At 34.8% G+C, this 25,753-nt stretch overlaps 1 protein-coding gene across 19 annotated transcripts in view; it reads left to right on the top strand.

Annotated features, from left to right (window-relative positions):
- Positions 1-25,753, top strand: part of FRYL (FRY like transcription coactivator) — a 185,662-nt gene that overhangs the window by 128,165 nt on the left and 31,744 nt on the right. For 16 of the 19 annotated variants that reach the window (XR_012673492.1, XR_012673491.1, XM_075149039.1 and 13 more), the window contains 19 exons: positions 577-717; positions 2,512-2,680; positions 4,008-4,092; positions 5,713-5,825; positions 8,776-8,926; positions 9,272-9,375; positions 9,921-10,106; positions 11,810-12,014; positions 12,980-13,101; positions 13,549-13,739; positions 14,447-14,541; positions 15,797-16,404; positions 17,043-17,140; positions 18,361-18,531; positions 19,525-19,665; positions 21,810-22,007; positions 22,728-22,889; positions 23,180-23,254; positions 24,804-24,980. Coding sequence is in view for 17 of the 19 variants with exons in the window: in XM_075149039.1 (XP_075005140.1) it covers positions 577-717; positions 2,512-2,680; positions 4,008-4,092; positions 5,713-5,825; positions 8,776-8,926; positions 9,272-9,375; positions 9,921-10,106; positions 11,810-12,014; positions 12,980-13,101; positions 13,549-13,739; positions 14,447-14,541; positions 15,797-16,404; positions 17,043-17,140; positions 18,361-18,531; positions 19,525-19,665; positions 21,810-22,007; positions 22,728-22,889; positions 23,180-23,254; positions 24,804-24,980 (3,192 nt within the window). In the remaining 2 variants the exon portion in view is untranslated. The remainder of the gene's footprint in view (positions 1-576; positions 718-2,511; positions 2,681-4,007; positions 4,093-5,712; positions 5,826-8,775; positions 8,927-9,271; positions 9,376-9,920; positions 10,107-11,809; positions 12,015-12,979; positions 13,102-13,548; positions 13,740-14,446; positions 14,542-15,796; positions 16,405-17,042; positions 17,141-18,360; positions 18,532-19,524; positions 19,666-21,809; positions 22,008-22,727; positions 22,890-23,179; positions 23,255-24,803; positions 24,981-25,753) is intronic. The other 3 variants (XM_075149046.1, XM_075149030.1, XM_075149032.1) reach the window with 1 other exon arrangement.

Below are 25,753 nucleotides of genomic sequence, written 5' to 3'. Positions count from 1 at the left end.
GACCCTCCTCCTTTCAGTGATAGCTACTTCCAACAGAGAAAAAGTATTGGTCACATGCAGTGCTCCTGCCAATTCTTGATATCTTTGAAACCTACTGATAAGAGATCATGTTTTAAACTACAAATTAAAAACTCCTGGCAGCCTGTGGTCCATGGAATTTTATTCAGGATTGTCAGCAAGTGGGAGAATGGGTCTCTGCTAAATTTAGATAGCTTTTTTATTTATATGTAAATAAATATATAAAAATAGAAATAAATTAACATATAAATAAATATTTGTATAATTATATAATGTATAAAAGTATATATTATATATAAATAAAATATATAATATGTACAAATATGTTTGGATATATTTTTACATATTTATAGCTATGGAAGAAAATAGTTATTTCCAGAACATGTTTCTAAAAATGAATATATATGAAAGATTCATTCTGGAATGTTAAAAAGGCAACAGCTTACAGATTGATGTCTCCTTTTTCTAGAGCCTGTCCCACTTGGCAAATACAGATCACTTTCAAATACAATGTTCTCTACTGGGGTTTTCAGGAGAGATATTTATTTTGTTTTCTAGTATGGTGATGAAGTGGCTTGGTCAGAGATAGAAAATGTGTGGACTACTTTGGCAGACAGCTGGCCAAAGAATCTGAAAATAATTTTGCACTTCTTGATCAGCATCTGTGGAGTGAACAGTGAACCCAGCCTTTTGCCTTATGTGAGTATGTGATATGTCTCTCCTTATTAGTGCTATTGATATTTTAAAAATTAGTTGTGTGTCTAGCAGCGAAGATGGCCAAAAAATGTGAGGTAGTATTTCTAGTATCAAAATCTCCAACTGCATAATAGTGTCACCCCATATTTTATGACCACTAAGTACTATGAACAAATCAAATTCCATTCTTTTGTTTGAGTTACTTTGGACATCTGTGTCGAAATTTCAGTATCAGTTTCAGTTAAACCCAGCATTCATGGAATGGACTTGAGAAAGGATATAAACCAGAAAGGATATCGCACCTTAAAGATAGCTGAGGCTTCCTTAAGACAACTTACCGACTATTGCAATTTACTGAGGTGGTAAGTCTGAAACAGTCCGCTAGCCATCTTATCAGTCACGAGTTGTCAAAATTCAGGGTATACTAGGTGGACCATAGACCTTATTTAGTGAGTAAATCACAAAAAATGGAAGAGACTTACTAAAATGTCTACATCTGTCTTAGCATTTTTTTGTTCCTTTGTCATAAAAAGGAAACTTAGGAATTCGATTGCTAAATTTTGATTAATTTTATTAGCAGTACACACTGAACAACTCCTTTCCATCATGAAACGCAAATCTGCTGCAGCAGTTGGTCTCTGTTCATTAGGAAGAATTAAGATAGTTCCATAAGTAATATTTTCATTAGAAAATCATTATAGGTTTTGCTAATAGTCAAAAACTAGATGTGAAGTAAACAATCAGGAGTTATTAAGCTGTCCTTAGTAAGAACTTAAGTTCTTCATTGATTGGCAATTGTTTTCACTGCAAATTGGGAAATCTAGCTTAATGTTACCTGGCCCAAATCTAGCCCAAAATCTTTGTGTTTACATTTTGAAGAAGGTGGCAAAGTAATTCCACGAGTCAAACACCTTGGATCACTTGCTTACCGTTCATCTTTGAGTTCTCTTAAAAAGATGGAAATAAATCATTGATCAGTAATGACTCAAGAAACTATCAGAAGAAAAAATATGAACTTACTGATGTCTGGAGTAATCACTGACTAGCAGCCATCTGCTGCTGCTTAGCACTGACCAGGATTATTTTGCTGAAATAAGATGTAGTGGAGAATCCTTAACTACTATATGCTTAATAAAATACTGCTATAGTTAGGTGTTTATTCTTATCAGAGTATATAAAGGCCTCGAGCATTTTGTGAATTAAATGGGTTTTCCCATACTATAATTTAGGATAGTCCTAAAAAGCAGACAGATAATATAGTAAAATAATGTCATGCCATGTAGGGATAGTGTAATTATTCTCACATGACCAAGTACTAAAACAAAAAAAACCCCACCCCAAGTCCTCTCAAAACCAATTTTATTTTTTGTCAAAGTATATGTGAGAGCACTGCAGAATAGCGTGCTGGAAAAGAAATAGTGTAGAACACAACCGTGAAGTATCAAAAAGAAATTATATCAGAATATATTTGCTCCAATGTTGATCTCAGATGTTGCTAATACCTTTAAGAAAATCTTTTGCTTCTTAAATAACTGTCATTGAACTCAGAAGACTTACTTTCTTACTCTTGTGATATTTTCTGGTGCTTGCTGCTATTGACAGCTGTGAAAGCAATTTTTTTTGCTTTTAGAACTAGAGAAAGTTTCAGGTATCCTCTTGTAGTGCAAGTAGATATTGATTCTAATAAGTTGTGGTATTCAAATCTCTTATCTTCCTTTTTTTTAATCAAGTCACTGTAATAAGAATTTTATTTATGTACATATTATTTTATATACATATACTTGTTTTTGATGGCAGGTAAAGAAAGTTATTGTTTATTTGGGTAGAGATAAAACAATGCAACTACTAGAAGAGCTGGTGAGTGAACTTCAGCTTACAGATCCTGTCAGTTCAGGAGTCACCCATATGGATAATCCACCATATTACCGCATTACTTCCAGTTACAAAATCCCCTCTGTTACTTCAGGTGAGAATTTATTAACTTAAGCTTTTATTGTTGTCAGTGATAAACATGCTGTTATCAATCAGTTATAATATTGGAGTTCATCTGTAAATATTCAATAAGAGTACAATGTTCTGTTTCTAGAAATAAATTAAGGTACAAAGTTTGTTTTACAAGAACTGCAGTTTTTGGTGTACCCGGAGTTCTTACTAAAGAACATCTGATGGGTTCACAAGGAACAGGTTTGTATTAATATATGTGTTAGACTTTGTCTGTGTTCAGATCTCGCACTGTTTACTCTCACTATATCACTTTTATATCAATTCAGTCAAACAACTGGGAAAATTTTTATAATTTTAAATCCATGTAAGTTGTTACATTTTAAGTTCTGTATAGACAGAAGCTGCATCCGTAGGAATTTATTCAAGAGGATTTAAGTGAGCTTACTTAGGAGAATTCATTTAGAAGTAATTAACAATTAACAATAGATCAATTAAAAAAAAAACATATTGAAAATATAAAAAATGTATACCTCATGCTTCGATCCAAGAACATGCTTAGAAATAGAGGAAAAGCTGTCTGGTTTTGGTGAAGCATCTTTCAAAGTGAGCCACAGAAGACAGGGATGGGAGGGTATCTAAGCAAAGACTTAGCTTTTGTGCTGCAAAGCTGTCAATGTTATGAAGCAGCCCAGACCTATCACATAGGGATTATCTGAATCACAAGGTGGATGCGTTGGCACTTGTTCATGAAAGTGTTTAAAAAAGTATGAAAAAAAATTATGCGGCTCTTGCACCTACGTGTAATTGAGAGTAGCAAAATCTGTGGGGACGGTGCAAAATTATTGCCGATTCTGGTCATCTATGCAGTGTGATGCTTGCAAGTTTCTCTTAAAAATAAATTGATACAAGCTTCACTGCAGGCTGTTAGATTTTAATTTTTAATTTGTGGTTTGAATTAACTGCATACCAAAGTCCAACTACATTTTACAGATTACTATGAGGTATAGCATACAGGAAAGAAAGAAATACGTCTCTAGATCCTGCTTCAAAAACAAGCCTTTCTACTTAATTTACATTAAAGACTCAGAGATTCCTGGAATGGATTCTTTTGATTTTTTCCAGTTAGTGAAATTATGGTAGCAGCTCAGAATCTTTTAGTCTAAACAACAAATTTTTTTTGTTGCATGTGAAAGTAATTTCTATGGCTCAGTTTGTCCGTATGCTCGTTGCTGTAGTGTAAACCTGGTTAGGGCTCTTGGCATGGACAAGTAAATAAGGGTCATCGTGTAGTGCTTAAGACTGCTTTTCTTTTTTATTGACCGATCTTTTTCTTTGTCCATAATTCACAGGTACCACTTCTAGTAGCAATACAATGGTAGCTCCCACAGATGGCAACCCTGACAGTAAACATATAAAAGACAATATTGAAGAGAAGTAAGTATCTCCTTGAAGAGCAGTTATTAGTTGAATTACAGGAATTCCTGGTAGATACTTGCATCTCAATGGCTCCAGGTGTATCTACATTGCAGGAAATATATGACTGTATGTTTTACAAGTTTTAAGCAACAGAACTGAAACTATTTGGGATTAACAGTAGCAGCCTCAACTGTAATTTGAACTCAAAAAGCTGCAGAGGAATAAATTAAGGGACCAATCCAGGTCAGGCTTTGTATTGCTAAAGCTATATTGTTATTGATGCCAAAATTAGCTACTATTACACTGGATTGTATATATTTACATAAGAGAAATTATACTGCAGGTGGATACATCAAGGGCAAATGTTACTAGTTTAGTAATGTAGCCAATACGCAAATTGGTTTCCTAGCTCACTAGAAATCAACAGTGCCCATGTGTTGAAAGCTAGTTTATTCTCCCAGTTAGGGTATTTGGATGCCTGGTATCTGAGGTAAGATCCCTTCCAGCTAGCTTTAAAACAGATGCGTCCCTCCCTAATTTTTGAGCTTCTTAAGAACAATCTTTTGGAAAAATTTGCCAGACAGTGGTACTGGTGTGAGGGTGGTGGAAAGCAAACGGCTGACATGGACTTAGTCAGAGTGTGGACTGGGAGCTCAGCAATAACTGACTGTGGGCATTTTGTGTTAAGTATGAATTGGCTAACCTTAAAGTGAAAAGGGAGTAGGGATTCTATAATTAGCATGAGAAGAAGTGTGCACAGAAAAAAGTGCACACATGCCATTAATGTGGGGTAGCTACTATGTTATAAATTCACAAACCAGTTTATTTTGTGACAACTTGTTTGAGAACCTTTTTTTCTTCTCTAGGATGATTATGTCAATATAGTTAGGTTAGTAAATATATTGATAGAGACAACCCCAATACTTCACCATGCGAAAATAAATCACAGAAGACTATGGAATCTGAGGTGTCATTCACAGTTCAGCTGAGCAAGCCACAGACAAGTATTTGGCTGCTATGAGGGCTGGACCTGAAGAAACTTGTAAAGTAATAAAGGCAGTTTTGAAAGTCTCTGCAAGTTTTGGCATACGCTGTAGGGTTGTCTTAACACCTTCCCAGAGTATATGCTTTTTGATAAGATATACCATGTACATCTTGGACTTGCCAGGAGGAAAGAATTTTAGAAACTTATGTAGAAACGGCTTGGAAATTGTGCTTTTAGCACTCTCATTTCTCTGATGTCTTTATAGTTTATCAGATTAGCAAGGTAGGGTCTTGGACTCTGTATGTGTATATGTATATGTGCCAGATCAAATAGGGATGTCATTATTTTGCTCAAGAGTGAGAAGAACTTAGTTATGTATAATGGTTACAAATATTTTAATGTACTTAAATGTTAATGAAAATGATCTAATAGAAGTATAATTTATAGTGGATTATCTCCTTGAATCCCCTTAGTTAGCATTGCTACAGTAGGTGTCTTATACAGCTGAGATGCTTTGGCATTACATTGATTGTCTTTGTAAGATGAAATATTTTTGCATAACAGTTTTGTTGAAATACAGTTTTACTGAAAGACCCTGATTAATTTTTGTCACAGAATGTCAGTTACTAATGCTGCTTTATTTGTTCCTACAGTTACGTACATCTAGACATCTACAGCGGGTTGAACAGTAACTTAAACCGCCAGCACCACAGACTAGAATCTCGCTACAGCAGCAGCTCTGGAGGATCATATGAAGAGGAAAAAAGTAATATTTTTATTTTAAAATAGTTCTATGGATAGAAAACAAAATTTTCACAAGTTAATACTTTTGCTGAAGGTTGTGGAACGTGAGGAAATAGGTATTATCAGTGGTTTTTGCAAGGACCTATTAAAAAATATGGTTTTTTTGCATTCCTCGGTCTTAGTACTGCTATTGAAGTCTAGCATACATTTGATTATGGTAGAATGTGCAAGGAAGATAATACACTTTCTTTCCTTCCCTTATCCTCTGGAATGAATTGTTAACATCTTCCCAAATGAAGCAGTTCTACTCTATTTTCTTTGCCAGTACCAACACCAAAGGTAGATAGACGGTGAGGCAGAAGAAACAGGAGAGAGATTAGCAGAAGGAAGATAAGATGAATGAGGAAAAAGATGATGGAAAAGAAGTTAAAAAAAAATAGAAAATTAGAAGTAATTGTGCTTTTAAATGATAGCAGTCCTTGGCCTGTTTAAAAAAAAAAAAGGGTACAAAACTTTCTGAGAAGCCATAGCAAAGGAAAGTATAGCAGGGAAAGAGGATCTTGTTGTGTACGTCTGGTTTTCAAGCTTGTTTTGAAAATGTGTTTTGAGTTATTTTTTGTGATCTATGGTCTGGTATTTCTGAGGTGCAGAGGTAAGGAAAGAGGTAGAAATCTCTCCTGAAACTCCATATACTTCTAGAGGCTTTTCTTTAATGGAGACTGTCGTGGTTTAACCCCAGCCAGCAAAAATAAACGCCACGCAGCTGCTCGATCACCCCCCCCCACGGTGGGATGGGGGAGAGAATCGGGAGGGCACAAGTAGGAAAAGCTCCTGGGTTGAGATAAAAACAGTTTAATAATTGAAATAAAACTAAGTAGAACAGTAATAATAACAAAGAGAACAACAACAATAACAGAATACACAAAGCAAGCAATGCACAACACAACCGCTCGCCGACCGCCGACCGCGTGTCACGAACGGGGGGGGGGGGCGAGCCCCCCCCCCCCCACACCTGGTTTTTATACTGAGCATGATGTCAGATGGTATAGAATACCCCATTGGCCAGCTGGGTCCACCACCCCGGCTGTGCTCCCCCCTCCCGGTGCAAGCATCACCCAGCAACAGCCAAAGCATCAATGGGCCATCAACGCTCCTTTCACACCGAACCCAAAACACAGCACACCCCCCAAGCTACTGGGAAGAAAGTTAACCCTGTCCCAGCTGGAACCAGGACAATATCCACCCCTTATTCTATACCATCTACATCATGCTCAGTATAGACTTACTAACTATGGCTGCTTTTGTACCAATGCCTAAGGTATAAAGTCATTGTGACAATGCTAGGGGAAGCTAAACAGTTCATGTAATCAGGCAAAAATGAGGACAATGGTCAGACAGTAAATGATGTGTAACATTAGTGGGTTCTGTATGCTTTGTCAGAGTACTTGTTTGACTGAAACTCTTGTTTCAGCTAACAAGCTGTTAGTAATTAAAATGACTTTATACTTTAACCCTGCATAGGATTATCAGATAGATTTCAGTCTGATCCAGATCATTATAGTGCTCCCACAGGCTGTCTTCTTAGGTTTCACTCAATTTTTTATTCACAGTTGATTTTGCTACCAGTTAAGTTGTTTGGGTATGGTACAGCACATGATACAGTACTGCCTTTTCCTTACCTTTCTTGTGCTACTGAACAACAGGATGTAAATTTCTGTGTTTTGAGCATTGCATGTCAGTATAGAACCTAGCGTGTCCCATGCTGTATTGAAGCAACAGAGTCCATTAGGATGTCCTTATGGACTCCTCTCTGTGCAGACCTAAAGGTTAGAGTGAATTTGTGGTTTCTATTGCCTCTTTCAAGAAAGTGGAACATAATGTCCTCTACAGAGCTTGTTGTAAAGGCTGGGCATGCTGATGCAGATCTGCTAAACTTTGGGTCAGTAACAGGTTGGTGGACCTTCTGGGCAGCCAGTGTGTTTATTACTGCATGGATGGGTGATGTCCAATATCATAGTTGTGGTCATTTTCATCTTTATTTGCGATAGCAACACACCATCCTGAAGCAGATGATAATTCACATGTTCCATCAGTAAGAAGTTTGTCACTTCCCGTCAAGAAGCTGATGCATGTGTGCACTTCTGAAACTTCTGCAGCTATACTTCCAAAAGGACAACTGTTAGAATCACTGAAACACTGAATTGTTGAGGCAGTCTCTTTTGTTTCTAGCCTTAACTGATCATTCTGAAGTCCAAGACATCTCATTTTAAAAAAAAATATTTTGGATGTATAACACAGTATACTCTCATCCCAAATAGCTAATGTGTTTTTTCCACTTTTGAAGCTTGCTTAATCAAAAACTAAATGTCTTTCTGTGTTTTCTTGACAAATGTACTAATTTTCTGAGCAGTGACTTTTGTCAAGCAGTGGGATTGGGCTATGCTGCTGTAAAAGTGGCAAGTTCTGAGTTACCCCATATATCAGGCTGGCATTATCTGACAGCATAGAACTGGGGATTTTTGCTAGCAAGATCTATAAAGAGGTGCTTTTGAGAAATACTTCCTTAGCCTATAATGAAATGCAGCTTTTCAAAATGAGTTCAGTACGGTCTTGGGACCCAGCCTTAACTCCCTATCTGACATAAGGTTTGAAATTCAAGGAAATTGTATTAGATCACTTTGCCTTTTTTTCCTTACGTGCATCCGTGTTCCCTATGTGCATCCATCGCTTTTATGAACCTATTCAACAAAATCTTACTGTTATGTGCGTGGCTTCTGTAGAATCATCCTTGCGCTAAAAGAAATAACCACTTTTTTTTTCTTTAAACTGTGTCCAACTACTACTGTTTATGGCTGGTTCCCCCTGTCCCAGATATCAGCTTTTCAAGAATTTAAAAATATTTCTTTAAAAGACTATATAATACAGAAATGTATTATATATTTTTTTTCTGGTTTAATTATCTATTGTGTTAGGTGATTCAATGCCTCTGTATTCAAACTGGCGGTTGAAGGTGATGGAGCACAATCAAGGAGAGCCTCTACCTTTTCCACCTACTGGAGGTTGCTGGTCACCGTTGGTGGATTACTTGCCTGAAACTTCTCCTCCAGGCATGTCTCTTCACAGGTAACTGTTGTAACAATGCTGATGGCAATTCATTACATTTTAATTTTTATTGCACAAATATAGTAATTTAAAGATAGGAGATTAAAGACAGTAGATTTAAAGATAGTAGATTTTTTTTCTGTGGTTTTACCCACAGACCTAGCAGTTTAAGATTTCTAAGTCGTTTAATCTGGAGGAGTAAAGTTTTTCTATCTTCATTGTGAGCATTCATCTTTTCCCTTATATAATTTTGTGGTTGTTTATAGACTTAAAGAGTACTGGTTAGTAGCATATTAAGCTATTTGCAGCTCTTCATAAAGTTCATACATTATGTTCTTCTAACAAATTGTTTTGTTTTGTTTTTAGATGCAACATAGCAGTGATCCTTTTAACTGACTTGATAGTTGACCACAGTGTAAAGGTAGAATGGGGAGGATACTTGCATCTTTTGCTTCATGCAATTTTTATAGGTAACTAAATTTTTAAAGAAATATTTCTAACTTAGAAATTGTAGCTATTTATGTAACTGTTCTTTTCCACATTTAAATTAATGTTTGCCGTTGTGCTGAAATCTCATTCATTTGTTGATATTTACAATATTTTAAAAAATTCAACTAAATATCTTTCAGCTTGATTAATATGAATATAATTAGAGGTTTTTGGAGTCATTTGAAGGCACTTTCTGTTGGAGCCACTTTTACTTCTTTCTCCTTGTAGAAGACACAGTAAAATTCAAATTTTTTTCTTTCTGTTTCTCTGTATAGTAATTTTCATACAAAGCATCTCTTAAGTTCTTATGTCATTATGTGAGAAACAGGATATATTCGTGTTTGTTAAACTGTATGCTTTTGTTTTTATATTGAAACACTGAAAAACCATCACTTATTTAGTGAATTATGTATCTATTATTTGGTAAAATATAACAGCCCAGTTTGAATACTGCTATTTTTTTAATAATTGAATTCAGCGTGCCCTTTGAATTTAATAAAGCTTTTCCATTTTCCTTTTTTGTTAGGTTTTGACCACTGTCACCCTGAAGTCTATGAGCATTGTAAACGACTGCTTTTGCATCTGCTGGTAGTGATGGGATCTGGCAGTAATGTACAGTCTGTTGCTTCTGTCCTACTTAGAAACAGAGAGTTCAATGAGTCCAGGGTGCTTACTGTCAAACAAACTACCCATTTAGATTATACTTTCACAGGTGTGCTTCAGATTTATTAAGTGTTGCTTGTTAAAATGACATGGAAAGTTATTTTTTCTTCCAGGCATTATTAAAATTTCTGTTATTTGTAATATTTTCCTGAGCCCTTGGCATTAAAATGTATTTTGTTTCAGCTCTGTCTAGCTGGTTAAAATGTATTTTAATTAAGTCAAAATGAAGACAGTTCATGTTACCATTTTGTGCCCAGTCATCAGAGTTGGGAGCACAGTTGAATGATTAAATAATAGTGGAAATCACAGAGGGAGTTCTACGTTTTGGATCTGTAACACAGCAGTTTTTATGATGCACTTGAAAATAAAATCCAAGAAGATAGATCTCTCACTTGTTTATAGCAACTTTAAATTTCTGACTTTTGTCAGTTGTATTCGCATTGTTCAATAAGCTATCAGAATACTCTTTTGCGATATTACCTTTTAACATTCACCTTAACATTACAATATTGCAGTTATATAGGAAGTTACATGTTTTATATGTATATCTTTATGAAAATAATATGTGGATGGTGTGAGCCTATTGTAGCTTTTAAAGAAATGTGAAATAGTTCGTTTTGTTGAAATCTAGTATTTCATATTATTTCAGTAGGTGGCAGCATATTGCTATACAATCTGTTCATTCAGTTTTGTTCACATTGGAAGCGGTTTTGTCACCAACTGAAAATATTCGTCTGTTTTCTGAATTTGATATTCATGGCAATAAGGAATTTAAAAGTGGTCATAGTGGAGGAATTCTTTTATGTAAACCTATTCACAGAACTTTACCAGTGCACCTACATGGTGACCTATACAAACTATTCCATTCCCAATCTTTGCAGTTTTGATTAAAACTGTCTAAATGTGACACAGTATTTTGCTATTATTGAAACGAAAATGTCTGACAGAAACTAGAATGAGATCGGCATCAAACATTTCCAGCTGGGGATTAAGATAAGGTGATTACAGGTATGCATGCCTAGCACAAGGTCGTACAAGCTGATGTTCAATTTTATTTGAACCAGCTAATAATCCAGCTCTGTAGAGTGAAAATTTGTGGTGGATGTCAGTCAGTCTCAAACTTATGTACAGTTGTTACAGTAAAAGATTCATGACTACCTCTTCCTTGCCAGTTTACTTTCTCCTAGCACCTCAGAGAGAGACATAGGCATAATGTGACGAGTTACCACAATTGTATTTTATTGCCACATAATTCTTTGCATGGAGAGAAAAATCTTAAAGCAGCAAGATTAAGTTAACTTCAGAGAAACTTTGTGCAGCCAGAGAAGCTGTACTTAGAATTGATTCACTAGTTAATACTTAGTATTCACTGACTTAAAGTGCTGTCAGTTGTGCTGGGACTGAGTTTTAAAAAAAAAATTATCTGCGCATTATTAGGAAGTAGTTTATATAATTTGTCTCAACTTCTTAAGATGAGATGCCTCAGAGACCAATGATGTTATTTCACCATATTACCAATACAAAATCAAACATAACACAGTTGTTTTAAAGAGGGATCTAGCAGTTCCTTATTAAGGGTCCATTCATGCAAAGACTTTGCATATATCAGACTTGATTTCATTGAAATTATTTCATCCATGAAATTATTCTCATTACATTTGCTAAATTATTGATTTTTAGAGGGCTATTTTTTCTTTTTATATATTTAATATTAACAGTCAACAGCTCATAATAATCTTGTTTTTATTTCAGCAGGTGTTCATGATTTTATACCTGATTACCAGCCCTCCCCAATGACAGACTCAGGGCTTAGTTCAAGTTCTACCTCTTCTAGCATCAGTTTAGGAAATACAAGTGCTGCCATTTCTCATCTGCACACCACAATCCTCAATGAGGTTGACATTTCAGTAGAGCAGGATGAAAAAGTGAAAACTCTCATAGAATTTATTACCTCAAGGTAAGATTTCAATTTTCATTTTTGTCAAGATGTGTATTTTGTGGAAATATGGCAAAGCCCTTACTATTTAGCATCACGTTATCTAATTTTGTCTCTGTTTTATCACCAGTAAGAGAGAGTTTAATCCTGAAGTGTTTTTATGTGATACAGCCTATGAACAACTTTAACTCTCCAACAATTTCAGAGAATTTTGGCCCCCCTTTCATGTCCTGAGTGTTTAAAAGTCTTTTGCCATGTTCTGCACAGGTCTTTTATCTTTGCTTGCCACACAGTTTTTAGAGTTCCCTTTTCCATCGAAAGGATTCCCATACTAAAGGACTAGGGCTGGAATACATAAAGATGGTTAGGGAGCTGCAAGATTTGTGTGGAGTTTACGCATTGCCTAATAGTAGGGAGCTGGCTATTCAGAACATATGAATTAGTGGTCAAGAACATCTTTAAACAAGCAATACTTGTGTGGTTGGTATGATAGTTTATATAAAGCTTTCAAGACTGGGTAAATCTGAAATCCCACTTGTTTCTCAAAGCTTGTGATTAATTATGCCAACAAAAAAAAACCCTTTACATCAGCCTAAATTTAGAATAGTAGGCTGTATTGATGTGAAGAAAATGAGAAGAAAGGAGTTTGTTTTAAGAAGTGTACAGTGGTGTAAGTTGTACTGGTTCTTTGTCAGGTAACTAAATATTATCTAACAGAGAACATCTCTTCCTAAACTTATGCTGTTATTTCAGTTGGATCTGATATATTGCTTTTCACCTTGTCTTAACTTCTTGTATGTTGTTGTACAAATACTGGACAGTTGTCAAATTTATTTCCAATTTATGTCTGCAGTTCTAAATGGTTTCTTTTATGTGATAGGTAGTAGATTCTTTTGCAGTTAAGTTTAAAGTAACATTTAAATAATATTAATGACAAAGGCTATGTTTTATATTCTGTTATGTTTACTCTGTTTTTATATTTTCAGGAAAAGAGGGCCACTTTGGAATCATGAAGATGTTTCAGCCAAGAACCCTAATATTAAGAGTGCCGAACAGTTAACTGTGTTTTTAAAGCACGTGGTATCTATATTTAAACAGTCTAGCTCAGGTATGTTAGGAAACAGTTGATGCGTGATAAAATGTTCAAGTCTGCTAACTAAATTATTTTTTTTGAATGCCTGTAAGTTTACAGATGATCTATAAAATCACTCTAGGTGATTGTTTACTGCTTTTAAAGAATAGATTTTTCTTGTGCATTGCACACTTCATATTTCTATTTAGGAATGAGATAAAATATGTTCTTAATTTATTGTGGACACTTACTATTCAAATCATAAATGTTTTATTCTCTACAAGTCTCTCCAGTGTTAAATATTATGGAATACAGTTCATATGCCTGGAAAGATTTTTGAGAGTAATACTGCTTGAGAAAAATGTAAAATATGATAGTATTTTAAAGTTAGGAATGACTTTGGTAACTTACTCTTTATTAAATTCAAGTGGTTTTGTTTTTTATAAAGTATTGTGTTGCTTGAGTATTTATTTGCTTTTATAGGAGGATTTCAATTGGAACACCGTCTCAGTGAAGTTGCTTTGCAAACTGCGCTTTCGTGCTCCTCTCGACATTATGCTGGGAGGTCCTTTCAGATTTTCAGGGCTCTGAAGCAGCCTCTTACTGCATCTACACTTTCTGATGTTCTCTCCAGACTAGTAGAAACTGTTGGAGATGCAGGAGAAGAAGCTCAGGTATTTGAAATTTTCACTCCACTTTATTAGAAAGCTAAGTTTGCCTAAATGACATACTTATATTATTATTTGAATGACAATAAAATTTAAAAGCATTTTGAATCAGTTGCTTTTTATTTTTAAATAAAGATATTTCAAATATCAAAACATTTTAAATCATGACACTTCCTGAATTTTCACCTAATGAAATGATGAAAAGATGAGCTGTGCACATTCTCTTCTACAGCAATAGGAACTTTCAGAGAGTTTGGTACATCCGTTTCCTGAAAACACCCTCTCTTTCATAGTTAGAGAATCCTGAGATCAGCCATATAAAAAATAATTTAGGTTTTATTTTATTAAGAATTTAACCTGATAAAGTGTTAGTAGTCATCCAACTTAGTGTCATTGTACATCTAAAGAAGTGGATGTAATCTTTTAATATTGCAAAATGAGAATCTAAATGACTCCATTCTTAAGTTCATCCTTAAAAATAATGCAAACCAGAGTGAATTTTGTGAATATTAGAAATAAATTAAGTTTTTTCCTGTCTTCAATCTGTATTGCTAATTTGAGCTGTCTCATCAGGGTTGTGTTCTAATTGAAGCATGAAATAATAATTTAGTTACTGATACTGATTTTATACTTTTATATTACTACTCAGTAGATTTTCTGTGATCTTCCTTGTACGTATTGCATAATTTATAATGACCTGTGGCTTTCCCCAGGGTTTTGTCATAGAACTTCTTCTGACCTTAGAGTCTGCTATTGATACATTGGCTGAAACCATGAAGCATTATGATCTGCTTTCTGCCCTTTCTCAGTAAGTTCTTTTATTAGCCAAGCTATATTACACATTTTTATACATTTGAATTATTAAAGATCTGCATTACAAATGTAATGACATAATTTCTTGTTGTCTTTGCAGAATAGTTGTATCCTAATAGCAAAATTGCTTGCTCTTTTATGTTTTTATCATTCTGCCTCAAGCAAAACTCATAAGAATCTAGATTTTCTGAAAAGAAATCTCTGCTACCTTTCCAACCTACCCTGCTGGGTCCAATTTAAAAAAAAAAAAAAAAAGTGTTCAAGGTGTTCCTTATGGCTCAATTCTGAAATGTTGTCAGTTCTTCTGAAACTTCTCAAAAATAAAGGCACTGAGTGCATTTAGAACTTTTTTTTTTTAATCAGGCCCTACTGACCTTGATTAATAGTGCAATTTTTGGGGGTTCTTATTTTTTTCCCCATATGTGTAATGAAGGTAATGGCACCGATCTTTAAAAGATAGTTTAAGGTTCAAGATGAAAACTTCTGTACTGCAATAAATAGTTTTATTCCAGTGTTAATACAGAAGAATTTTCTTCAGCTACAGCAAAAGCTAGTCTCTTAGGTCTCAGATTTGTTGTCCATGTATAAGAGAAGTGTAATTGAATAGTATGAGTCATTTGTGTGTCTCATTACAGTCTGAGTGGTTAGCTCAATGATTTTTTTTATCAAACTGAAAAAGATCCCTAAATGTACAGACATCTTTCTTTGTTTGACTTCATGGCAAAGTTTTTGAAAATGTTGAGATTTCTAGGAACATCTTCAATTTCTCAGTATCGGAACTGGAAGGGGTTGGTTTTTCTAGGTCAGATACTTCAGACAAATATAAGGTAATAAGTAAATAATTTCATTTATTAATTCATTCATTTCTCTAGCTTTATCACATCTAGAAGTTGGAATGCTAGCTCTTCATTTACAGATAATCTTTTACATAATATAGGCTAATTTTCCTGATTTTACTGAATTTTTATGTAATTATTTTGCTATTCTGGGATCATAACAAATAGATTTGGTAGCAGAGGTAACAGGATGCTATAGTCTTGTCCTTATGCTGTAAGGATATTTTAGTAATATATACAGAAATTCTGTATTTTCATATATTATAACACTCTTCTGATGATGAAGCGGAGTATTCACTGTTTGTGTATATATGTGGTTAGTGTCAAATCTTTTTTCTTTCTTCCCTTTTTCTAAACTGTATGTTATTAAAGTATTTTGCATGGAATAATATGTAATATTGATTTTTATTTTAGAACCTCATACCATGATTCTGTAATGGGAAACAAATATGCAGCTAATAGGAAAAGCACTGGACAGATAAATCTAAGCACAAGTCCCATTAATAGTGGCAGTTGTTTGGGATACTACAGCAATACAAGGAGTAATTCTTTGAGACTGAATTTAATCAGTGAGCGGAGAGGCGACCGTCGACGGAGCAACACACTGGATATAATGGATGGAAGGATAAATCATGGTGGAAGTTTGGCAAGGACTAGAAGCCTTTCCTCCCTGAGAGAGGGAGGGATGTATGATGTGCAGCCTACTACTGACCCTGTCAACTTGATGGCCACCATATTTTGGATTGCAGCTTCGTTGCTAGAGTCAGATTATGAATATGAATACCTTTTGGCTCTCAAGCTACTGAACAAGCTTCTTATTCACTTGCCTCTGGATAAATCAGAGAGTCGGGAAAAGATAGAAAAGGTGCAGAATAAACTGAAATGGAATAACTTTCCAGGCCTTCAGCAGCTTTTCCTAAAAGGCTTTACTTCAGCGTCTACACAAGAAATGACAGTTCATCTCCTCAGTAAACTCATCACAATTTCCAGGCACGCTTTGGTGGATCCTTCTCAGTTAGCAGGTATCTTTAGTAACTATATATGTAATGAAAATGTATTTTTTCATCAAATTAAGTGTAATCAAAATCAGTAGTGATTATGCATTTGCCTTTAAAAAACACCCTTCAGTTAATTGCTTTTTCAGTTGTCAATATTACAGTGCTAGGTAGTGGGAATACATTACAGACTATGGTTATCTGCCAAGAAATACTGCACGAAAAGTTTATGTATTGACTATTAACTTACTTCAAACTTGCTTGCAAGTTTTAAGAGCACGTGTATTATTTTTCATGATCTTGTGCTAAATAGCTCCATTAGTACTATTTCAAACATTTGCACATTTTTGAAACAATGTGACTATACTGCCTAAGGCTATCCAGTTTCATGATAGTTTTGCTTAATTGGTCCAGCGATGATTTTATTTTCATCTTATGCATATTTATATCTATACACAGACACATTTATATACCTTCTACATACATACACACTTAGGTACATGTATGTGTATATATAATTTATGTACCTGTATGAATGTATGCGTATCATGCTCTAAGAGTTATTGAATACCAGAAAGATGTTATATGCTCACATAACTCCACATTAAATTAAGTTATGTTAAAATCATTAGGGCTCATATAACTGTGTTTATGTATGTGTTTAGGATTTCCCCTAAATATCTTGTGCCTACTTCCTCATCTGATCCAACATTTTGATAACCCAACTCAGTTCTGTAAAGAAACAGCTGACAGGATAGCAAAGGTATGTAAAATGGTGCTTGGGGAGTATCCAAGAGTTTATTACCCGCATTGCTGTATTTTTCTGCTCCCTTATGCAATACTTTCACGTGATTCTAATAGTCTTACAGAAATAACCATAAAAGATTGTATTTTAAAGATGTGATCCAGTCCTGTTTATATAGTTGGTCCTCATATCAACCCCTGAGTTTCCCTTTGTCAATGAAAAAACACATTTTGCTTATTCTATAAACTTTAGATATAAAGAACAAATTTACTTGTTAATGATATCAGTTACTTTTTCTTTCTTTTCTTTCTGATTTTGCAGCTTGTAATTTTAAATATAAACTTAATCAATTTTTAAGCACACTTCCTAATTTACCTATGATAAGGAACTGATCCTTACCTTTCGGACTGGTAGGTAGAGAAGAAAAGATACTATGTTCTTTCTATTACTTATAGACAGTGATTAACCTTGGAATATTTCTGAACTGTAGCGTCTGTTAAAGCAGTACATGGTACACACCAACAATCTCCAGCCAGGCTGGTGGTAACGCTGCCCTGACAAGCCTGCATTGTAAGGAAGAATGTGGAAAGGGGAATAAGAAAGTGCTGTTTGTCATAGGAGATGCAGTCATAGCCCTCTGGCTTACGAAACCATGATATGTAAATCACTTAACTGTGTGCAGGCCACCGGAAAGGAGTACGTGCCTGATGCAAATCAAAAATTACTGTTATCCCTTAAATACGTGCACTACTAGCTAGGGGCACTAGTTGAAGTGAGTTTGGTATGAGTAGTAGATAAACTTGCAGCATGGATGCCACAGTACCGCTATTGCAGATACTACTGCCTTCCCAAATACAAGCCCTCGTAGCTCTGATAAATGCAAGGCTAGTAGACAAGGGCTGGTCTAGGCTTAAAAGAAAAAGGAGAGACGGGTCAAGACTTATGAATGCCTACTGAGTACAATTGCCCATTCAGGAACATGGAGCTAAATTTTTGTTATTTATACCTGATGCATTCATTTATTTGCAAAAGCAGTTTAAGTCTCTTAGCTAATTCTCTCTACTAGTTTTTTAGTGAATTGCCAGGCTCCAAAATTCAGCAGAAACTATAGATGTTGCTTGTATGATTAGTTTGATTTCAGTTATTGGAAATCTGGGAAAAGTGCATAATGACTTGTGAATGCTTAGGTTAAAAATTTGTCATTTCTAATATAATTAAATAGGCTTTTTGTTTTTCAGGTTTGCGCAGAGGAGAAATCACCAACTCTTGCCAATCTGGCTCATATGATGAGTTTATACAGTACACACAGTTATTCCAGAGACTGTTCTAACTGGATTAACGTAGTGTGTAGATACTTGCATGACTCTTTCTCAGATGCCACATTTAACCTCGTAACTTATCTCGCAGAGGTAAATTTTTAATAAAAGTGTATCTCATGTTGACAATCTGTGATCAACATTACATTTACTCATTGCCAATTTTTCGTGATTCTGAACACTGGGTGGGAAAAAGCACATCTTCCATAATGGGAGAATAATAATTAAATGTTTTAGAATATAGAAAAGGGATGACTACTGCCATTTTGGAGTGCAACAATTTAAATGTGCCTTGAAGTAATAATCCCTCTAATAAAATATCCCTTTTTATGATAGTAGTGTTTTGTAATAGTTATTTATATTCCGTTCTACATGAATAAAATGCACACATTTGGCTTTAGCAAAACATACTTAGCGCAAATTTTAAGAGACCTTTTTTAGCCAAATACGCATTTAAAAATGTCCTTATCACAGCCTATTTCAAAGTTCGATTTAAGTATTGCACAGTATATAATCAAAGATCATTTAAATTATAGAATTCAGTATATGATTCTGCCAGCCATTCATACAGGAAAACCGTTATTACCTTTGAAAAAGTACCTTGTGTGAAAAGCTTGTAGAGCTTGTCCTTGAAGTATATCACTTCAAATTGATGATGGTATTTTTAAAAATATTATTACATTTTCATGAATGAATTCATATGTACTTATTTTGTTTGTAAGCTTGTGTATACTAGCCTTCTCTAAGGCATAGACATAATTGCTTTTCATGCAGCTTTGAGATTTTGAACTTGTATGAGCACTTTTATTTAGTGAGAAGTATTTTATTATTAGGCACTTTAGATCTGTGCTAACATGTCAAAATTCAGGGAAAAAACTGAATTAGGACAGAGAACATTGTTCTATTGCATTACATTATTTTTTTATGCTAAAAAAAATTTTGAAAACCATGAAGTGGTACACTTAAGTTTCTTGAAGGGAAAAGTAAATATGTATGGAAGTTAACTATATTTTAATGTTTGTTTTCACTTTTTGCTGCCATTAAAGGCCCTAATTAAATTCTGTATTTTTTAAAACTTTTTTTCAGCTGTTAGAGAAAGGGTTATCCAGTATGCAACAGTCCTTACTGCAGATCATTTACAGTCTTCTGAGTCATATTGACCTATCCACAGCACCAGTGAAACAGTTTAATTTGGAAATCATAAAAGTTATTGGTAAATATGTTCAGGTAGGTACTCTGAAAAACTATAAAAGCCTTTCTACTTATTATCAAAGTGGTAGTGAAATTACACTTGATTTTTTTTTGAGAATTTTTATATCTGGAATAAACTAAGAGTTCTTCAAAGTCAGATTCCATAGTATTTTGGTTTTTGTCCTATGTACTTAATTCATTCTATGCTTATGTATTTGTCCAATTTGATTAACATCTTGTGGAACAAGTTACCTGGATGAATATACATCTATTTACAGATGTGGGCAACTCTGCATATGTAGTTATAACAGATGATCCTTGAACTATTAAAATATAAGGAAATGTTTACTGATAAATACTGTGCAAATGTTTTATTTAAGTGTGTATGTTTTCAAAAGGAAGTTTTACAGTCAAATGAATGTTTAAATCACTTTCACTGATATATCTGTGAGGAACATTAAGGTGCACCTTAATGAATTCAAGTGCATTTTTTTATTAAAGAAAGTCCCCAAAAGATGAACAATAGTGTTTTGCCCTAGGTAATTTGATTCTTTGTACTTGGAACACAATTTACTGAAAATCTATTTCACGAAAGAAGGTCTAGGATCTTGCTGAAAGATTTTATAAAAATGCCTGGAGCATAAAACCATTTCAGTGCAGAACATTCTCTCCCCCCCCCCCCCCCCCGCCCCTTTTTTCCTGAATTCCATTATTGCCAAATGTATTTCAGTCAAATGGTTTAATCATAATTAACCAGGAAAAGTAGTCTTCCTGGATGTTTTGTTATTGATGGATATGTACTTTAGATATTGTGCTCCTGTCAGAGTGCATTAGGCAAAATGGAATGATTAGCATAACTATAGTTTTCATGGCCTAACGGCTGCTTGCTTCACCTCTAACCTTTATCTGAGCTTTCTATGCAAGCCCATACTACCATGGAATGTAATCTTAATTTGAAGATGTTAGCTATCAAGTAATGGTACTAGCGAAAAAATATTCCAGAGAAGCCTATGTATTTTTGGTACGACAAAACATGTTACTGTGGATGACAAAAGAAGAGATCATAAATGAACATGTCTTGTTTAAATGTGGTGCTACTAAGCTGATTTTTTTTTAGTCCTCTGCAATCACAATGCATCTTAATAAATCTAAGTGCTACAGGATGGTTCAAGTTTGAGACTGCTTTTTTTTTATGATGCACAGAAATTCAGGAGATTATTGAAGACTCTCATTACTTACAAAGAAGCATATACTACTTAGAGCCTTGAAAGTGGTATTTATTTTTTTATTGCATTAAAAAAAGATACTTTAACAAACATGGCATCCTAATTAAAAACAAACAAACAAACAAACAAAAAAACCAACAAAACCAGACATCCTGCTAATTTAAAAAACTGGAAGATTTAAGTTTGAGGTAGAATCCTAAGATTTTTGGGAGTGTAAATCTTAACCCTCCCAAGGTGCTGCTTTTGGTGTGAGTTTCTTCTGTGATCTACTCCACAATGTCTCTAGTTGAAACTGCTGAATTATTTACATTACCTTAATCATCTTTTTAGGGAGAGTGCACTTAACTCAGGCTCTGCCTATTATGTTCTCATACTTTTGCCCTGGCTTTTTTAAGCGCTCCATCAGTTTGATGCTATATAAAAACCTTGTAAATGTTTTTGCGCTTTTTTAAGATCTTTGAAATGTGTGAGGAAACATAAAGCACAAAATATTTTTGTCTGTTTCAAATTCAGTTTACTCTGCCCATAAGTGTAAAATAATTAAAGATGTCAGGAGGTGAAAGTTGTTTTGCTTTTAAATGCTTATAAATTTTTATCTTCTGGGGCATGAAGGGCAGATACTTCAGATAATGGTAAAAAACATAGTGTAAATACAGGGAGAGAGGGGCATGGTACAGGGTCTGGTGCGGCTGGCACTGTGACCTGGAGTTAGTGAGCCTGCCTGGCTGGACCTGACTGCCCATTGTGGGATGACCTGCTGCCTTGCTGATGCCTCCCCAGCACTTCAAGGTCCAAAGCTGCCCACCTGTGCTAGCACTTTGCAGCCCTGTGTAGAAGATTAGAGCTTTTGCTTTGGGGAATACTGCAATGAATCAGTGCAAAATCCTACTGTACATTAAAAATGGCTGTCTTGTTTGAAATGATTGTTTTGTGATTTGTGTATGTTCTCTTTAGAGTCCATATTGGAAGGAAGCCCTTAATATTTTGAAACTGGTGGTGTCTCGATCAGCAAGCCTTGTTGTACCTAATGATATTCCAAAGTCTTATGGAGGTGACATAGGTTCTCCTGAAATCTCTTTCACGAAAATTTTTAATAATGTCTCCAAGGAGCTACCTGGGAAGACCTTAGATTTTCATTTTGATATATCAGAGGTAATTATTATATTTAAATTACAATGCAATAATGACTTTCTGTTGCAAACTCAGATTTGTTTTCTGTAAGCCTTCTGCATTTATATGTTTTAAAATAAATACCATTTTTAGGAATGACAGGTGTTGAAGTTTTACATACATGTATTTAGAGTCATACTGAAAGATAAACTTTGAATTCTTTTATGTTGTGTTTTTGCCTTTTTCCTCCTTTGAATGTTTGGAGAGTTAGTTACTAAAAGTCAATAGGATTATTCTCAAGGATATTTCAGCTGTGTCAGAGAGCAGGCTAATGCAGCTGGCTGATGCTTGCAGCTGAGCGTTCCAGGCTTTCATCAAATGAAGGGTTGTGCATTCAAGGGTTGAGAGGATTAAAACCCTATACTGCAGTTTTGGCGTGACTTTGGAAGGAGGAAAAATTTAGAGGAGGGAGTAGGATACAGAATATAGAAACCTCAGTGTGAGGTGGACACAACTGGAGAAAAACCTCCTGTAGTTAAAAACAACACCCCTACCCCCCAATTAGGGTTCATTAGAACTGAAAATAACAGCTTTGTATTTGGCAGTGTACCGATGCTCAGTGGATTAGACATGAGCTTCATAGAATGCTTAAAAACAGACAAACCCTTCTACATTATATATAATACTAAATTCTGAAATCAAATGTGTAGTCTTTACTAATATGTATTTGAATTTTAAGAAAGTATTTGTTGTCTTTGATAGACACCAATTATTGGGAATAAGTATGGTGATCAACACAGCGCAGCTGGTAGAAATGGGAAGCCAAAAGTCATTGCTGTCACCCGGAGTACTTCTTCAACTTCATCAGGCTCCAATTCAAATGCATTAGTTCCTGTCAGCTGGAAGAGACCACAACTATCTCAGGTACATTGTGTCTCAAGCACATTGTACGTATATTATAGACAGTGTTTATGAATGCATTAAAAAAAAAATCTGTTGAAATGTAATTTGAAGTCTATATTGTGTCTTAGCAAAACAATAAATGAGTATAGCATAAACTAAAAGCTAATACTGGTGAAAAGAAAAAATGGTAAGATTCTTTTTAGAGGTTGTCAGCATGCGAGATGACTAGTTAAAAATGCAGACGTTTTACATTTTCACTTGGACCTCCAGCAGGTGCCTTGCTATGTGATTGTCTTTGGTATATTTTTCAGAGAAGAACTAGGGAGAAGCTAATGAACGTGCTTTCTCTGTGTGGTCCAGAATCTGGTCTTCCCAAGAATCCTTCAGTAAGTGGGGATGGTGGTTTGTTTTAGTTTTTAAATTCCAGTAGTGAGAATGCTATTGCATTTTGAGGTATTGGTGAAGTTATGAAGAGTGGTTTTGGGCAAACTGGTTTTGGTTCAATAATTCACAAATTCAGTCGAAGAATTAAAAAGAGATGGAATCATAAGTAATGAATTACTATTATTCCTCAAGAAGTCCAGTGGGCACTGTTCTTTACTAGACAGGTTTCAAAACAGTATTTAAATTCAGCCAAAACTAATGTGGCCATCTCAGTGAATTTAGGTCGGTCTGATAGGGGGAGGACTATATGTTTTAAGGCAAAGATAAATTACTGGGATTAATTCTTAATTTTTATGTTATGTAGTTATCAAAACAAGATTTTTTTAAAGTCTTTGGATTGGAACTCAAATCTTTCCTCTCCAAATTAAATTACTTGACTACTAAGAAGCTCTGTTGATCATACTTTTTCTCAGCATTTTACATTCTTCATAGATGAGCAGGACTACACTGCCATTCCAGAATAGCGTGTTGTATGTTTGAAGCTGCACGTATGAATTTTAATTGTCTTGCCTAGAAGAGGGGCTTGAACTAGGTCTCCCCTGTTCTGAGTAAATATCTATCTAGTCCTTTAGAAATAAGATGTGCTTTAGAGCGAAGGGGCAGCAGTGGCTGAGGACTGCAAGGATGTTGATGCTGTATTGAAAATACCATAGAATCCATTGGAAGTGACCAGTGGATCATGTGCGTTCAAACTAACATGCTTATTGGTAGGAACAATAGTCTTAACTATTGAGTAAAAATAGGCCAATGTTGTTAATTCTGTGTACGGCACAGAAAAGACCCTCGTTGGCATACTAAGCTTAATGGTGGTGATGACATTAAGAGCTTTTAAAGTAAAGTAAAGTAAAAGTAAAAAGTAAAGTAAAGTAAAATAACCATAACCTTGGTTATCATCTAGAATATTGTTTTTTATTGTGACATAGAAGTTCTTAGCTGGGGAAAAATATTGATGGGAGGTGGATCTTTAATCTAGTGGAGGAGGTTAAAATAACTAAAATTAGATGCCTGAAAACTGAAACTGAAGAGATTTTTAAAACTTCAAATGGAAGTAAACAGCAAATTGTAATTTGTGCAGATTATCATCACTGGAAGCCATACCTTTTTAAAAGTATACAGTCCTTCCACAGAAATTTGTAGGTGAAAATGGTGTGGCCTGTGTCATGTGGATGATTATTATGATGGATTTTTTTGTTCTTAAGTTTGAGTAATACTGTGGTTATGATAATGAAGGTTCAGGGATATATTTTTCTCTTTATTTGTACCTTTGCAGCTCTCAATTACATTAAGGAGAGAATGATATCACGAGTTTAAAGATGTAGTTTAAAATCCAACTAGTCTTAAAACAAATTGCAGTCTGCACTTGCCCTAGTATATCATTATAGTGGTGAGCTAACTGCCACTAATGCCATTAAATTGCAGGAAGCAGGATAGCTGACTTCTGGAGTTACAGAAGTTGGAAGTTTTTATTTCTATTTTTACCTATATCTGCAGGTTGTGTTTTCTTCTAATGAAGACTTGGAAGTTGGAGATCAACAAACTAGTCTTATTTCAACAACAGAAGAAGTCATTCAAGAGGAGGAAGTGGCTGTAGAAGACAATACCAGTGAACAACAATTTGGAGTTTTTAAAGACTTTGACTTTTTAGATGTTGAATTGGAAGATGCAGAGGTGAGACCTTGGGATTTCTTCTGTGTATTTCCATTTGAGAACATTTTAAAAATTAGGTTATGTTGGTGCAATTCTAAGGAATTGGCAGCTTTTCTAACTAATCCAATTGGAAAGAATTTATGACATGACTGAACTTAATTTACACGATAAAGAAACCTGTGTCACAAACTTTGCAGTGTTAAGTTGTTGCAAATTGTTGGGTATTTTTTGTGGGAGGGTTGGGATTTTTTGGGGGAGGTTAAGTGACTTAATCTGAAAGTGAAGTGATATGAAGGTATAAGCCAATGACACGATGAGCAGCTGGGTGTGATGCAGTAGAAAACTTAATTATGGAACAATATGTTAAGAAAATGGCATAATCTTTGTTCCTGATATGTTTCTGCGTTTTGAAAACATGAAGAATAGCTTTCAAAGTTACAAACGGTATGATATACTATCTCATTATGTATATGATTGACTTGGTCACCATAATTGCTTGCATTGACTTTTACATCATATCTGCTTTGTTGCAGTTCTTATGTTTCCTCCACTTCTCCTCCTGTCAAAAAAGAGAGAGGGGAGGTAAAACAAAATTAAATATCAAGAAATAGTAAAGATTCTGTTAACAATTGTTACTTGTTTGAGATAAATAAAAGGCTTCAGTCCAGAATTTGCTAAAGCTTAAAAGTAGGACTGTAAAAGGACTGGAGAGAAGAAATCAAATGCTTTGTAGTTTCTTTCAGTACTTTTGTTACGGTCTCTACAAAATATTGAATTAGTAATGGAGATCCTTG

This window comes from Calonectris borealis, chromosome 4 (assembly GCF_964195595.1).
Source record: "Calonectris borealis chromosome 4, bCalBor7.hap1.2, whole genome shotgun sequence".
Taxonomy (NCBI): Eukaryota; Metazoa; Chordata; class Aves; order Procellariiformes; family Procellariidae; genus Calonectris; species Calonectris borealis.
This window is presented reverse-complemented; position numbering and strand designations above follow the sequence as displayed.